General features: G+C 35.8%; 1 protein-coding gene across 1 annotated transcript in view; it reads left to right on the forward strand.

The window, feature by feature from the left end:
• The window catches only part of LOC109843909 (protein RRP6-like 2), a 15,363-nt gene extending 1,486 nt beyond the window's left edge, over window positions 1-13,877 (forward strand). Inside the window, exons 2-14 of the mRNA XM_020412883.1 lie at window positions 3,749-3,904; window positions 7,794-7,952; window positions 8,033-8,116; window positions 8,627-8,706; window positions 8,826-8,876; window positions 9,002-9,101; window positions 9,436-9,518; window positions 9,609-9,654; window positions 10,699-10,786; window positions 10,904-11,070; window positions 11,149-11,487; window positions 11,566-11,682; window positions 13,037-13,877. Coding sequence (XP_020268472.1) covers window positions 3,749-3,904; window positions 7,794-7,952; window positions 8,033-8,116; window positions 8,627-8,706; window positions 8,826-8,876; window positions 9,002-9,101; window positions 9,436-9,518; window positions 9,609-9,654; window positions 10,699-10,786; window positions 10,904-11,070; window positions 11,149-11,487; window positions 11,566-11,682; window positions 13,037-13,615 — 2,049 coding nt within the window. The 3' untranslated portion in view covers window positions 13,616-13,877. The remainder of the gene's footprint in view (window positions 1-3,748; window positions 3,905-7,793; window positions 7,953-8,032; window positions 8,117-8,626; window positions 8,707-8,825; window positions 8,877-9,001; window positions 9,102-9,435; window positions 9,519-9,608; window positions 9,655-10,698; window positions 10,787-10,903; window positions 11,071-11,148; window positions 11,488-11,565; window positions 11,683-13,036) is intronic.

A 14,404-nucleotide genomic window follows, 5' to 3' on the forward strand; every position in this document is an offset into this window, starting at 1 on the left:
GGGAGGCTATTTTTGTGACCCTTGGATTTAGTTGATTGATGATATCTAGATTGGATAATGTAGCATGAATTAATGGAGGAATACTTTTGAATATTCATCTCTGTGCAAAACAACATTGGAAAAGGAATTATCTTTTACATTTATTCCCTGCAGCAGAGGAAAAAACAAGCAGGTGCGGAAACAAATTGGTCTTAGACTCGAGAGAAAGGGTTAATTTTGTATATTTTTGAACAATGTATAGCATGGCTATTGTTAAAAGTTATACCTAGTTTTTAACCACTTACTTTTCAACTTGTTGAAAATGTGCAAATAGCTTACTGACCATATTAACGCATACTTAACATCCAACAAATTAGTACAAAATGTGCATCCAAATTGTGCGCGAATTCATATATTCTAACCTATTTGCATGAATAATGAATTCAGAAAGTATCACAAAATTGAAGATGTGTGCTCAAATTAGCACATGCTTAGCACCAAACAAAGTAGCACATGTATTAAAAATTTGCAATACATTCATCAAAGGAAGATATAAACGCAAAATTTATTAGTACATTCATCAAATAGAGGGTACACAAAAACACAAGATCCAAATATAATTCTCGAGAACAAAATAACAATTGATCTAGACTTGAATAGGTTAATACGATCAAGTGAGAACGCAAGTTCCTTCCTAGTGAATATAGGCTAGCTGCTGCGATCGCAAGGATTTCTTGTGTTTATTGAAGTAAAAAAAGGGAAAGTGATACTCGCTGCGAGGGGGATGGAAACAATGAATGCGTGGAGAGGTCGCTCTTGCAGGCTGCAATGAAGAGGGGAAATATTGTGCTCACTTGGAGGCGGTGTTTGCGGTGGCGAGGAGAAGGGATGACTAAGAGGCGGTGTTTGTGCCTTCACGGTGGCCGTGAGAGGGGATGACAGAGTGTCAAGACTCAAGAGTGGAAATTGAGGCGAGTCACATTTGTAGTGAATGAGAGGGAAAAGGCGGTGATAGTTTTTCTCCTCTGCGATGCCTTAGAAAGATGGGAGAAGATACAAATTTATTTTTTGTTGTAAAGGATGAGGGATTTTCTTCTTTTATTTCATTTTTGTGTTAAGCTGAATTTGCAAAAGTACCCCTCATTAATTCATGTCACATCATTCAATCTAGATCTCTGTAATCAACTAAATCCAATGGTCACAATTATTGATGGACAAGAGCCTCTATCGACTTAACTTTATAGGAGTTTTCCCCTCTTTTTCTCATATATATTATATTATATATATAGAGAGAAATGAGTATACTTGGTACCAAGGACAACTTGGTCATGGGTAGTGAGGTGGCTACATCTCAGCCCCTCATCTAAATGGTCCCCACATGAAAATGGTCTCTTTTATAAATAATTGTATGGAAATGACCCGTCTCACTATTAAGAACCCGAGTTGGTCCTTACATGAAAATGACCTCTATTTTAAATGAGTGTATGGAAATGACCCATCTCACTATCAAGAACCTAAGTTGGTCCTTACCATGGATACTCATTCCTCATATATATATATATATATATATTGCTTGTTCGTACCTATGCTACGCGATAGGGCGCAAAGCATGATAAGAATCTCAATCCCCCTTCACATTGGCCGGACCATGGACTCGCTGATCCATAATAGAATCTGGCGGTAGTACCGCAGCTTCTACAGCTACACTATACGGCTCAAATCTCCTCTCTATATATATATATATAAATATAGATATAAGGAATATGAATTTTTGGTCCTTGGTAGTGAGGTGACTCATTCTCATCCATACATTCAAAGGGGAGAACTTTCACATGGGTTAGAGGGGACCATCTTCAAGTGGGGACCACTAGTGATTAAGATGTAGCCATCTCTCACTACCAAGGACCAAATTTGTCCTTGGTACCAAGGATATCTATTTTTCTCATACACACAGTACTATAACTATTGCAACTGTATAAAGAAACCCAAGTGGTGACCAGACAAAACTTGAAGGAATGGAGGACATCTCATCTTTTCTAATGTAATTAAGAGGATCAAATGGTAATTTTACAGTTTGAGTTTTTGTTCCTTTCCTTTCTTTTTTCTTTATTTGATTTGATTAAACAGCATTCTAGACCACACACACTGTGCGATGGAATTGGGTGCATATAAATGAGTACCAATTTCATTTTTAAGATGTAAAAAGTTATAAAGAGAAAATAATAAGTTTCTTTTACAAATTAATGGATACATAAAAACCAACATAGCCAAGGACACCTCTAATTATGACATATATAATGCGGCTATCTCCACATATTATATTGTCTAAAGGAAATATTAAGGAAAAGAGGAAGTAATGAATGGAAAAATCCTCCTCATCTTTACAATATAGTATGATGACATACTCAATGTAGCACTGGAATATGTTCTAGCCTAAAAGAATCAAAATTTACAAAGATATAGTCTATTGTATAAAGGAAACATTAGGGAAAAAAAAGAAACTTATGAGTAACGAGTGAAAAAATCTTCATCTTTAAGATATAGTGTGAGAGACTTCATACTGGATAATGTGTTTGAATACGTTATAGAATAAAAGAATACAAAAAAGTACAAAGACAATATCATTAGGAGATGTAAAAAATTGATAAAGTCACAACTTAAAAATTGAAACGAAGGAGATATATGGTGAATAATGAATTCTTCGGTTAACAAGATATTACCAATATACCGATTTCTGATTAAATTTACAAAATTTATCATGCATGTGCATTCAACAATGCTATATGTATGTATATATATTACAAATTTTCCGTGTACCGTATCTGTATCCATGCAACATAGCTCATACTCAATCTGCTTAAGCTAGTTGTTTAGCAAAGAGTACAATGTGTGAAATTGCAAAGCTATTGGAACTTGTATAATTCCAAGGCATTAAGGGCATACAGCGATTGCATATTATAGGGAAGTTTTGGAAGAGTTTTAGTTGTATTAGGTTGGATCTTGCGTAGGTAATCTTGAAAGAGCCTACCAAAAGTCACTTTGCACAAAGTGAGATTGCCAGGTTGAGTTCATTTGCTTTGATTTGCATTATAATGGTTGATCCCATGCAAGTTGTTTAGAATATGGTAATGAAGTATAACATGCAACCCTTCAACATGAATATGCCCTTTTAGCATTCATTTTCTGCAAATTATAGTTAAGAGTGAAATGTGGCATATAAACCGAGAAGGCTAGTATGTGGAACAGTTGTGAAGCAGCCTTAGTCAATCCCTTGCCTCCGAGCAATGATCCTCAGTTTGGCCATATTGAGACCTGTTAGTAGTTTGAATAATCTAGCTAAACTGTTGTTTAGAAAAGTAAAACCAATGTTAAAGGGTTGCGTATTATGTGATTTCCAAATTTATATTACCTTCTTAAATCTAAGAAAACATATATTATAAATGTGTACGTGTCACACAAATAATTGTGTAAGATGGTTGATGTTTGAGTTTATTACAAATTTCCAACTTTACCAATTTGAGTAGGGACTGGATATTCTAATCCAATTATAATGTGATCACCCTGTAGGATGTTCGGCTTCATCTGAGTCTTTCCAAGCCGATTATCTTGTAGTTGCTTTATTGGTTCTATATGTTAAATTTTCTTGTGTCATCATGCAATAATAGCTAAGAACTTTAAGCACTTCATGCTTTTCAACTGCAACTGTTATCAGATATGCCATATTTTACTTCAAATAAATGTACTAATTATAAAATATCTTGATGTTCAGGAGAGATTATCTGTGGAGGACTTTATTGATAGAAGTATTGAGGAGGTTGAGATAGCTAAACCACTTCCTTTGGATAGCACTCCATTTGTGCTTGTGGATGGGTTGAAAGAATTAAAGGAGCTCGCTGCCAAGTTGCGAAATGTGAATGAATTTGCGGTGAGTACTCTTTGCTTGTCTTTTCAATATATCTATCAAGGTAGTCTAATTCTAGTTATTTATTCATAAATGATATTGGTTTCTTGATCTTCATATGTGCTATATCCTTTATCCTATATTTACTCGTGTTCGTTTTGTTTCAGCTCCGAGCAGTGTAATTATAATTGTACCTTGTGCCATATCCTTTATCCTATAATTACTCGTGTTCGTTTTGTTTCAGCTCCGAGCAGTGTAATTATAATTGTACCTTGTCCAACAGGATTGCTGCTGTATTATCTATATGCTAATATCAGTTATGTTACCTAGTGGATACTCGAGAGCACCATAATAAATGCACCATGATGTAATTTAGTGCAAAGGCTCCTTCTTCCTGTCTTAAAAGATATGTCTCCATGCTAACGAGCGGGCACATCATCCTTTCTAAGTGTAGGACTGTGATCACCTCAGTTTGAGCCTACTTTTTGCTGAAGTGGCAATATGTTACCGTACTCATGCCCCTATGATCCAGAGTTGTGCCCTTGGCTTGGCCCAACCCCTGACCTGAGCCTCTTGTGTGCTATCTAGTTTGCTTGCTTTCTGAATTGTTTCTTTTCTTTTTGTTCTTCCATACAAGTAAATAATTGTAGCTGTGTAGCCGTGTAGGTGATTTGTGATGGTTTGTTTATTAGGGGAGGGGCATTCTTTAACAACAATGACATTATGAGATTTATTATTTGTATTGTGGGACTCATGGGGAAAACTATACTTTAGAAAGAAGGGGAGTGAATGAGGGGTTGAGGGGGAGCAGGAACATGGGTATCCGATGATGGTGGCTTGTGTAAGAGTCGGTGCTATGATAGAGAGAGGAAGGTTGCTGAGGTTTGGTGGTTATTAAGCAAAGAAGTTTAGTGTTGTGGAATTTCAGGGTAGCAAAAGATGTAGCTTATGCATGAGATTTAGATGCGTCTCCACCCAGGTCTGGGCCTAGCTCGTTCCTTATCATCCCACGCCTTAGGAGAACATATATATTTTTTTTTGGGCTAGCTTGTGTCTTCAGGTTGATTTGGGTGCATTTTCAATGCTGATCTTTTTTGTTTTTAAGAGAGATTGACTAGATGGGATCCTTAAAAATTGTTTTTACAACCTCAAACATTATAATAACTTTCTAGACTGAGTTTGAAGAACTACAATTGTAAACACTTTCATACAATACTATCCCAGATGTTTGGGGTCGGCTACATAAATCATATTCTTCCATTTTGTTTTATTATGGGCCATCTCTTTTGCAAGGTTTTAAATGTCGGATGTCGGGTTCATGTCGGATGGATAAAAGTTTATGTCGGATAGCGAAAATCGGGGATATATCGGGGGATATATACTAAATGTCGAATTGTCATATGACTCATATTGGATGGATATCTACTCAATTTTGGTCACCAAGATGGAACACATTTGTTTTGTTATAGCTTATCCTACTTGAGTTGAGTATTCAACATGAAGACACAAGTTGTTTTCCATTTCTTGAAGAGAAATAATGGAATATTATGCCAACAATAAATAAAATATACATTGTGTCTTGCATAAAATTGACAAAGTTAAGTGCTTTGCATAAAATTGACATAAAGTGTTAAAATTTAGATTGATTTTAAGCTATGGTTCGAACTTATTGGTTCAAATTTAATTGTTTACGTCACGCGTATGAATTCTCATTTTTAAATTATAGAGACGAAGACAAACGAGAGGAGATCACGGCAAAAAAGGAGTAGCATTTTTTTCTTTGCCCTAATATGTATTCTATGCATTTGCTATGGGACAAAAGGCTAAAAAAGAGTCAATCGGGTTTGGGTTTTGAGTACTAAACCCAAACCCCAATAATTATCAACTCCACCCAAAAAAAGAAAAAAAAAGAAACAATCGATATGTCTGCAATGTCTCCTGACATGTTTGATATGGACCTCAAAAACGATATCCTACCTAAAATGGCCATGTTTGTCTCTCTAGTCTCCGATGCGACATGTTGGCTGACATTTAGAACCATGCTCCTGTAGTCATATCCTTCTTAATTGCCTATAACCAAGGTTTTAATGTCGGCCGACATGTTCGACATGTCGGTTTGAGGGCTTGAGTGACACGACATAGGCGTTTTCAACTCGTATGTCGGTTTTCAATGCCAAATCGGAAATATTGGGGCCATATCGGGCTTATCGGCTGATTTTTCAGCCTTAAAAATTCGGCTGATGTGGCCCTTTTTTAGATCTATTTTTTATTATTGGGTTTAAGTTTAGTGATAAAATCCAAACCTGTTTGACCCGTTTTCATGTTTAAGGGTTTCTTATGAACCTGATAGAAAGAAAAAAAAAATTAGGGCTACAACGGACTTGGGAACCGATCACTCCTTTCGTGAACGATGACTGTTTGACCCCTTCTCATGTTTAAGGGTTTCTTATGAACCCGATAGAAAGAAAAGAGAAAATTTAGGGCAACAGCGGACTTGAAAACCGATCACTTCTTTCGTGGACGACGACACCCTTCCCCATCTCCATCTCGGACCCCCGTCATCCATCTCCTGTTGCGTCCCGAAATCCGAACCCCAACTGAACTCGACGGTGATAGGTTATCCCGTCATCGGGATAAAGGGTAGAGGGTGGTGTGTGACTCATCTGAAGGATCCCGAGCAAACGAAGAAGAAGAAGAGCCCCGACACTACCTCCCCGCGACATCAGAATCCACTCATTGCCGACGCCGCCTCTAAAATTTATAAAATATGCTTATATTGAATTTAGGAATGCTTAAATTACATTTAGAACATGATATTATATATACACACACCACCCGATATAGCAATCAGATATTTAGTCCATATCCCCCGATATATCCCGATTTCCGCTATCCGGCATGAATTTTAGCCATCTGACATGCACCCGACATCCAACATTTAAAACCTTGCCTATAACTAAGTCATTCTAGGTCTACCTCTCTCTTTGCTCGATTAACTATAATATTATCACTTCTTCTAACCGGTTCATTAAGAGGTCTACATTGTACATGGTCATGCCACCTTAATCGATTCTTTCTCATTTTATCCTTAATAGGAGTAACCTCTAATTTACTAAGGATGCATTCATTTCTTATCTTGCTTTTAGTGTATACGTACAAGACCATCTCAGCATGCTCATTTTTGCTATACATTTTTTACACATGTTTATTAATTGCCCAACATTCTAATGCATAAATCATTGGTTGTTTATAGTTGTCTTATTATAAAATTTTCCCTTAAGCCTAACAAATATTCTATGATCACAGAAGACTCCTGAAGCACTTCTTCATTTTAACAATCCTGATTTAATTGACTGACAATGTCATTATCAGTCTCACCATCATGCCCAATGCTTGATCCTAAATAGCGGAACCTATAGCTTTTAGATATTTCTTGGCCATCAATATGTATTATAAGCTCTTCTCTCTTTCTAGTTTTACTAAAAATGCATTCCATGTATTCTTTTTTTATTCTACTAATTTTAAAGCCTTTAGTTTCAAGATGTTGCCCCCACCTTTCTAATTTAGAAGTTATACTTGTTCTAGTCTCGTCACCTAACACTATATCATCAACAAAAAACATATACTATGGCACTTCATCCTGAATATGTCTAGTAAGTTGGTCCATAACTATAGTGAAAAGATACGGGCTAAGGCAAACACTTTCATACATGGCGGTAAATGATGTGTTAAGTGCCTTCATCAGTTTTTTCTACACTGGTCATTCATTTCTGTATCAATACTTTTTCTACTCTGTTGATGTCAGTAAACATTGAAATGGTAGAAGCTGTAATCCATCTATATGGAGATTACAGTTTATTTCAGATATGCTAGATTATATTTTATCAACAAATTACTTGATGTTTTATGCCAGGTTGACTTGGAGCACAATCAGTACAGATCGTTTCAAGGACTAACTTGTCTGATGCAAATTTCAACAAGAGCAGAGGACTTCATAATTGACACCCTCAAGTTGCGTGTACATGTTGGTCCATACTTGAGAGAAGTTTTTAAAGATCCTTCCAAGAGAAAGGTGTTTTATTTTTTCCAAAAAGATATTTTGTGTAAATAATTTTCTATCTCAGTTTATGGTCTGCTAACTTTCCTAATTAGGTAATGCATGGGGCAGATCGCGACGTAGAGTGGCTTCAACGAGACTTTGGCATATATATCTGTAATCTTTTTGACACAGGGCAGGTATAGATTTCATACCATCCATTTGGCATCTATTTTGGCATTTTACTTTTCCCTCAGTTTCATCGTCTTAGAAAACACATGCATCATTTTATTGCAGATTTTGCAGTATAGAAAGCTTTAAATACAGAATGACCTCCCTAGTTATCCTAAAGGGTTTGTACAGTACTACAGTTATACTGAAAAGAGAACTTATACTTCAAAACTATCAACCAAAATATATGTTATCTACACAAAGATGGTACAATGAGGAATAGAAAACACCCTAGCATGTTAACAAAGTACATACATAATCATTAAAGCAAAAAAGAAAGATTATTGCATATCAAATTAAAAAATGTCTGGGCGATACCTGTCACTTATATTTGCTTCTGAAAACCTAGAGGTTTGCTGCTTGTGAGTTATTGCATGACATGTCAGCTTTATATCTGCTTTTCAAAACCTAGATGTTAGTTGTTTGCAGTATTTGTTATTTATTTTTCGCTTGTTTGATTGTTCTTTTTTTATATTCAGGCATCAAGGGTGTTGCAATTAGAAAGAAACAGTCTCGAGTATCTTTTGCATCACTTTTGTGGAGTAAATGCAAATAAAGAGTAATGCTCTTCCTCTGTTCTGCAATTTCTTAGATGTGTTTTTACACAAGTGTGCTTGTACTCCCTTCCCCTCTCTAACTGTTTGCATTATTGTTGCTGGATATAATGCCTTTTTGCAGATATCAGAATGCAGATTGGAGACTGCGTCCATTGCCTGATGAAATGATCAAGTAAAGAATGCCTGCCATCTACAGTAGAATTTAGTTTTTGATTTAAGACCCTATAACGAATAACATAATTTAGTTTTCTTTTTCTTTTTTACTATAAAGTTCTAATGGGACTTCCTTTGTCACAGGTATGGGAGGGAAGATACACACTATTTATTATATGTATATGATTTAATGAGGCACAGACTGATATCAGCATCCACAGATGAAGATGACCTTCTCTTAGAGGTGGGTGACTTAGATACTTAATAATATAGTCTAAAGGAATTCTACAAGAATGATTGTTACTTGAATGTTGTCAAAACTGAAATCAAGCAAATATTTTTTGTTGTATCTCAAATGTGAGGTCATTTTGTGAAGGATAATAAGCATCATGTCGCGACGAATGTTTAACTTAACATATTTGCTTCTGTACTTATTTAATATTTACACCTATTTTAAAGTAAAGATATTATTTGCTACTATTTATTAATGTAATGTGTAGCACTGATATAACCTTACAGCTGATTTCATGTATTTAAATTTTATCTTTATAAAGATGCAGTTCTTCTGATGATTACAGGTCTATAAGCGCAGTTATGATCTATGTCTTCATCTCTATCAGAAAGAGATACTGACAGATAACTCATTTCTCTATATATATGGGTATTCAATCATTTTTACCCTGCTCATATAACTTCATGCTGGTTTTCTTCCTGTTTTCTTACTTCTAATGTTCGTTATATCTGTTGTCAGGTTACAGGAAGCTGATTTTAACCCGAAGCAGCTCTCTATTGCTTCAGTAAGTGCATCAAACTGAACTAAGATAGAAATTTTACAATAGTTGTATGGTGTCAGAAGTATCTGAAATAGGGTCTCGGCTAGTCTGCTTTGGAACAAGCTACTAATTCATAAAATGAGAGCATGATGGTCAAATCTTCTTTATTGTTTTTTTCGGCTGATCTCTTCCCTCTTCAATTGCTTTATGTTTCTTTTTTCAGAGTGCTGTTTTGAGGGGGGAAACATAAGAAAGGAAACATGAGTGAGCAGAGGTCCAAAAGAAGAGAGCGGGAGTGAATAATCCGCAAATGCTTGGGAACTTTGGATAACTATATTCCATTTGGGTTATAATCCACATGGATTACAATCCAAGGGGATTGTAATTTAGACTGTTTGGTGAATGTAGTTAATTATAATCTGTTTTTAATAGTAGAGTGTCTGGCAAATATGTATATTACATCCACCATTGCTGTCAAAATGACGAAAATGGAAATGGGGTTGGAGAGATATAGATCTGTTCAATAAATGGGGTTTGAGATTTTCTGAAATGATGAGGGCATTGAGGGGTATATCTGTCTCTTACACTACCAAACTTTATGGATTATAATCCACTGAAAAATAATCTGTGGAACCCTAGATCATTTTTTGGTGAATTATACTCCAACATAATCCCCTTGCGAAACATCCAAGAGTGGTATTAATCCACAAAACAATCCATTTTCGTGGATAACAATCCACTTTGATTATAATGCACTGTGACCACTTGCCCAACATTCTCTTAGTCCCAAATGTGAATTGTTTTGATAGTGTAGTAGAATTCAATGTTTAAATCACATCGTGCTGCTCAATGGTCATAAAACACTCTGAGCAGAAGTGTCGAGTTATTTTCGCTTACTAAATGGAGAAAATGGTTTCATTTACTGCTTATGCCTGATAGGGCCCACTTAATTAAGAGCCATAGCCCATAAATAAATTGCTTAATGTATATCTGATACTATTTAAAATTTTTGTTAAATTATCTCGTTACCGTTTCTTGATTTAAAACATAATTTTGCTATTGTAACAGGCGTTACATGCGTGGCGAGACAAAGTTGCTCGTGAGGAAGATGAAAGTACTGGATATGTATTGCCTAACAAAGCACTACTTGAGATTGGTACTTGATTTTTGAAATACTTATATCCGTAAATTTTCAGTTATGTTTCATGGTTAATATTAATTCCAGGACAGTTTATACTGACTTGATTTTTTTATTTGCATTGCAACTCGCAAGCAAGGGAGATGCCTATTTCTACGAGTAAGCTACGCCGACTGGTGAAGTCCAAGCATTCTGTTGTGGAGCGCAACCTGAGTACTGTCACTACTCTAATTAAAAATGCAATTGAAAAGTCTTCTGGCTTTGAGAGCATTGCTGAAGAACTGAAGAACACACGTTTGGAAGTAAGTGAGAGGCAAATCTCAAGAGAGAGTAAACCGTCTTATCTGATCCTGGTACTGATATTATCTTCATATGTGCAGCCAAACAGACAAAAAATGGCTGAAGGTGGTACGGACATTGAAATGTTGGCTGGTACAGAGGATCCTGTGGATTCTACAGTTTCTCATACAAAAGATCCTGATGTTACTGGGAATATTAAAATTATTCAAGCTTCTGTGGATGCTATGGACGAGGGTGCAAAACCTACAGATGCTGAAAAGTTATGGGGTATTTCAGATGGAAAACCTCAAGAAAAAGGGGATGTGCATTCCATCTCAACGCCTAACATTGACCGTCCATCTAAAATATGTGATACACTTGGAACCAATGAAGGAAAGATGGAGTATGATAACACTGGCCTCTCACAACCAAAGAAGATGGTATAAAGTGATCTTAATTATTTAATAAAAAAATTTGGTTGTAAGGTTGAGGTGATTTTATTGGTTCTCATGTTGCAGGCTAGTATCGGCTCGGTTCAAATATTGAAAAAACAGACTAGTGGTTTTGGAGCATTGTTGGGCAATTCGGCATCTAGAAAAAAATTGAACCCTGTTATAAGGGGTATTCGTGAGCAGGTATGTAGCCAGGTTTCTTTTAATTTTTCTCTTTCCTTCTCTGGAAATAGTATTCACACTAAATGTACTTTTTTCCTTCTTGATTGAATGATTACATATATGTAGTATCCATTAGCTTATGAATTATGACTTTTTTTGTCTGGTTATTTTAAGTGACGTCATAGGCGTTTTATTCTTAATGATTATTTTGAGTTGTCTTTATGTATTCACTGGTTAAATAGTGGTAGTGTGGACTGATTGGCAGCTGTCTTCCACATGTTTCTGTACATAATACTTAAGCTTGTGCTTCTTTCTGGAGGCATATGTTAGGTTATATGCTATAATCAGCTCCAGTAGAGTTGACATGGTCAAAGTTTTATTTGTAGAGATGTGCTCCTTGCCTTTTCAACTTATCCAGAGAGGGAACAATTACCACATCATTGGTTGGTTGAGATAATTTGGTTTTGCTTAACTTAACTAGACTTGGCTGCAGAAGTGCTCAAGACTTTATCATTTCATTGGTTCATCCTTAATGGATAGAGGAATCAACAAGGGAATTGAGAGATTGCTACAGGCTATGTTGTATAGATAGAGAATTTTGTACACAAGTATGACTAAATGCAGGATGCCGATATAGAGTAAAATTTTAAAATTAGAGACAAAGCAAAAGTACTACCTCGAATTGGAGTGTCTGATATGTGCCTTCTGCAGCGGATCATGGGTTGATGGTTGAAGTGTCTTTGCTACGTAGAGGACAGTTAAAGGGCAGTATTTCTACATATACACAATCTTTTCTACTCATAATTTGCACATGATAGGAACAATTTCCGCACATTGATTTTTTCCGTCTGGCACATGACCCTGATGTCAGACATTTAGAACACTACTTTTTGACTGGGATTTTGTAAACCGACTTATCAATAGCAGCCAAAATGCTTGTTATCCTAGTTTTTGGGACTTGTCAGTATGCATCTGTTTCTCCATTCAGCTGTGATAAAAGTGCTAAAAATATTATTTTTAACCAGCAATACTCGTTGTTGTTGCCCATGTTTAAACATCTTGTCACGCCAAGCCTGTAGAAAGGATTTTTTCCACATGGGCTAAACCTCTCCCTGTATGTCTTTCCAGAAAATACTTTCACTTTTTTGCATGTTTGGGGCACACAAATATGCTGGTTGTCTGGTGATGAAACACCATGACTGACACTGGAATCTCTTCATCGTCTACATTGACCCTATTGATATTTCCTGTTTATTACAAACCAGTGTGCTGTTTACTATAACCAACATGTTTATTGCAGACCAGTGTCCTGTTCATTGAAATACTCTTTTCTATATTTTGATTAATCTTTGTTGAATATATTTTGTTATCACAGGACAAGAATGTGAACAAGGTAGAGCAGATCAAGTCCTCAGTGGTCCTCCCCTTCCATTCATTTTCTGGCAGCGACAAGATTTCAGAGCCGAGCCCTTCAGAGACAATCAAACAAACTGATCCAGCAGCTCGACAGCAACAAAATTCCAATCAGCCATCTCCTATCACCCAATTGGAAGAAATAATTCAATTAGAGAACAACAATGATTCTGATGAAGAAATCCTAACTACTGATCAAGAAACTACAGAAGCAGTGGAGAAGCCCATTTCACTATCAGATCTTTCCTCCAGTTTCCAGCAGTGTTTTCAATCAATAAGTGAAAAGAACAGGAGACCATCTCAAGAAAATGAGGTAAGGATTCAGGTGAAGCCTTTTGACTATGCTGCTGCTAGGAGAAATATCGAATTTGGGGGAGTTGAAGAACATTTTAAGGATGCTGAACTTGATAATAATCCCTCAGAGTCCACAGAGAAACGAAAAGGATCTGATAAGGGACGATCTAGTGGAGAAGAGAGAGTGAGAGGACTGCGTCGTCAGGCTTTTCCTGCATCAGGTAATAGAAGCACAAGTTACAAATGAAGCGTTTTCTGGTGTACGCTTCTCCATATTTTTGGCTGTTGTAAAATTAAGTTTAGAGGAAAACTAACTCAGTGTGAATCTCAGAGAAAGCAGCAGTCTGCATCGGATAGTATATGTTGCAATGACAAAAATCTAAGCCGCGAGAACTTTTTTTTACCTGGTGAATGCAGGGAGTATATAGTTGGATTTTACTTTAAAAAGCTTTTAATGTTAGTTGCTCTCTGCAATACTTGATTATATATTCTCAATTTTGTTTTATTTACTTCTTACCTATTAAAAGAGTTTAGTTTCTTATTGTTCTGCGCAGTTATTTTGTATTGAATTTATTTGAATTCATGGAAATTGTTAAATATAGCAGTTCTTCCGTAAAATCTTTATTTATACTAGAACTAACTGTGTTATTCCAGAGAGCTTGATAAAAGAGGATAAATGAAATGCAAGCGGTCAAATTACAACAATAGATTTCTAGGAATTTTTTGACATAAACAAGACGAAAATAAAAAAAAAGACGTGCAGCAATACGACTATAAGGAGGCTTAATCATAATTACCAAATGTAAAAGAAGCCTAATGTAAAAATTAATGAATCAACAATTATTAATAGAGATGTTTTAGAAGATATTGTAATGAACGTGTTCAAAGCGGGTTGATATTTTTGAAAAGCTTAGCAATAAATGTATTGAGAAAATTTTAGTTAAAGAAATCAGTTCTCTATTAACATATTATTCAAATTGGTATTATGGAAATAGTGTTCGCGATATGAAATCAATACTCATTTTAATCCTGCAAG

The sequence above is a fragment of the Asparagus officinalis genome, chromosome 5 (genome assembly GCF_001876935.1).
Source record: "Asparagus officinalis chromosome 5, Aspof.V1, whole genome shotgun sequence".
NCBI lineage: Eukaryota > Viridiplantae > Streptophyta > Magnoliopsida > Asparagales > Asparagaceae > Asparagus > Asparagus officinalis.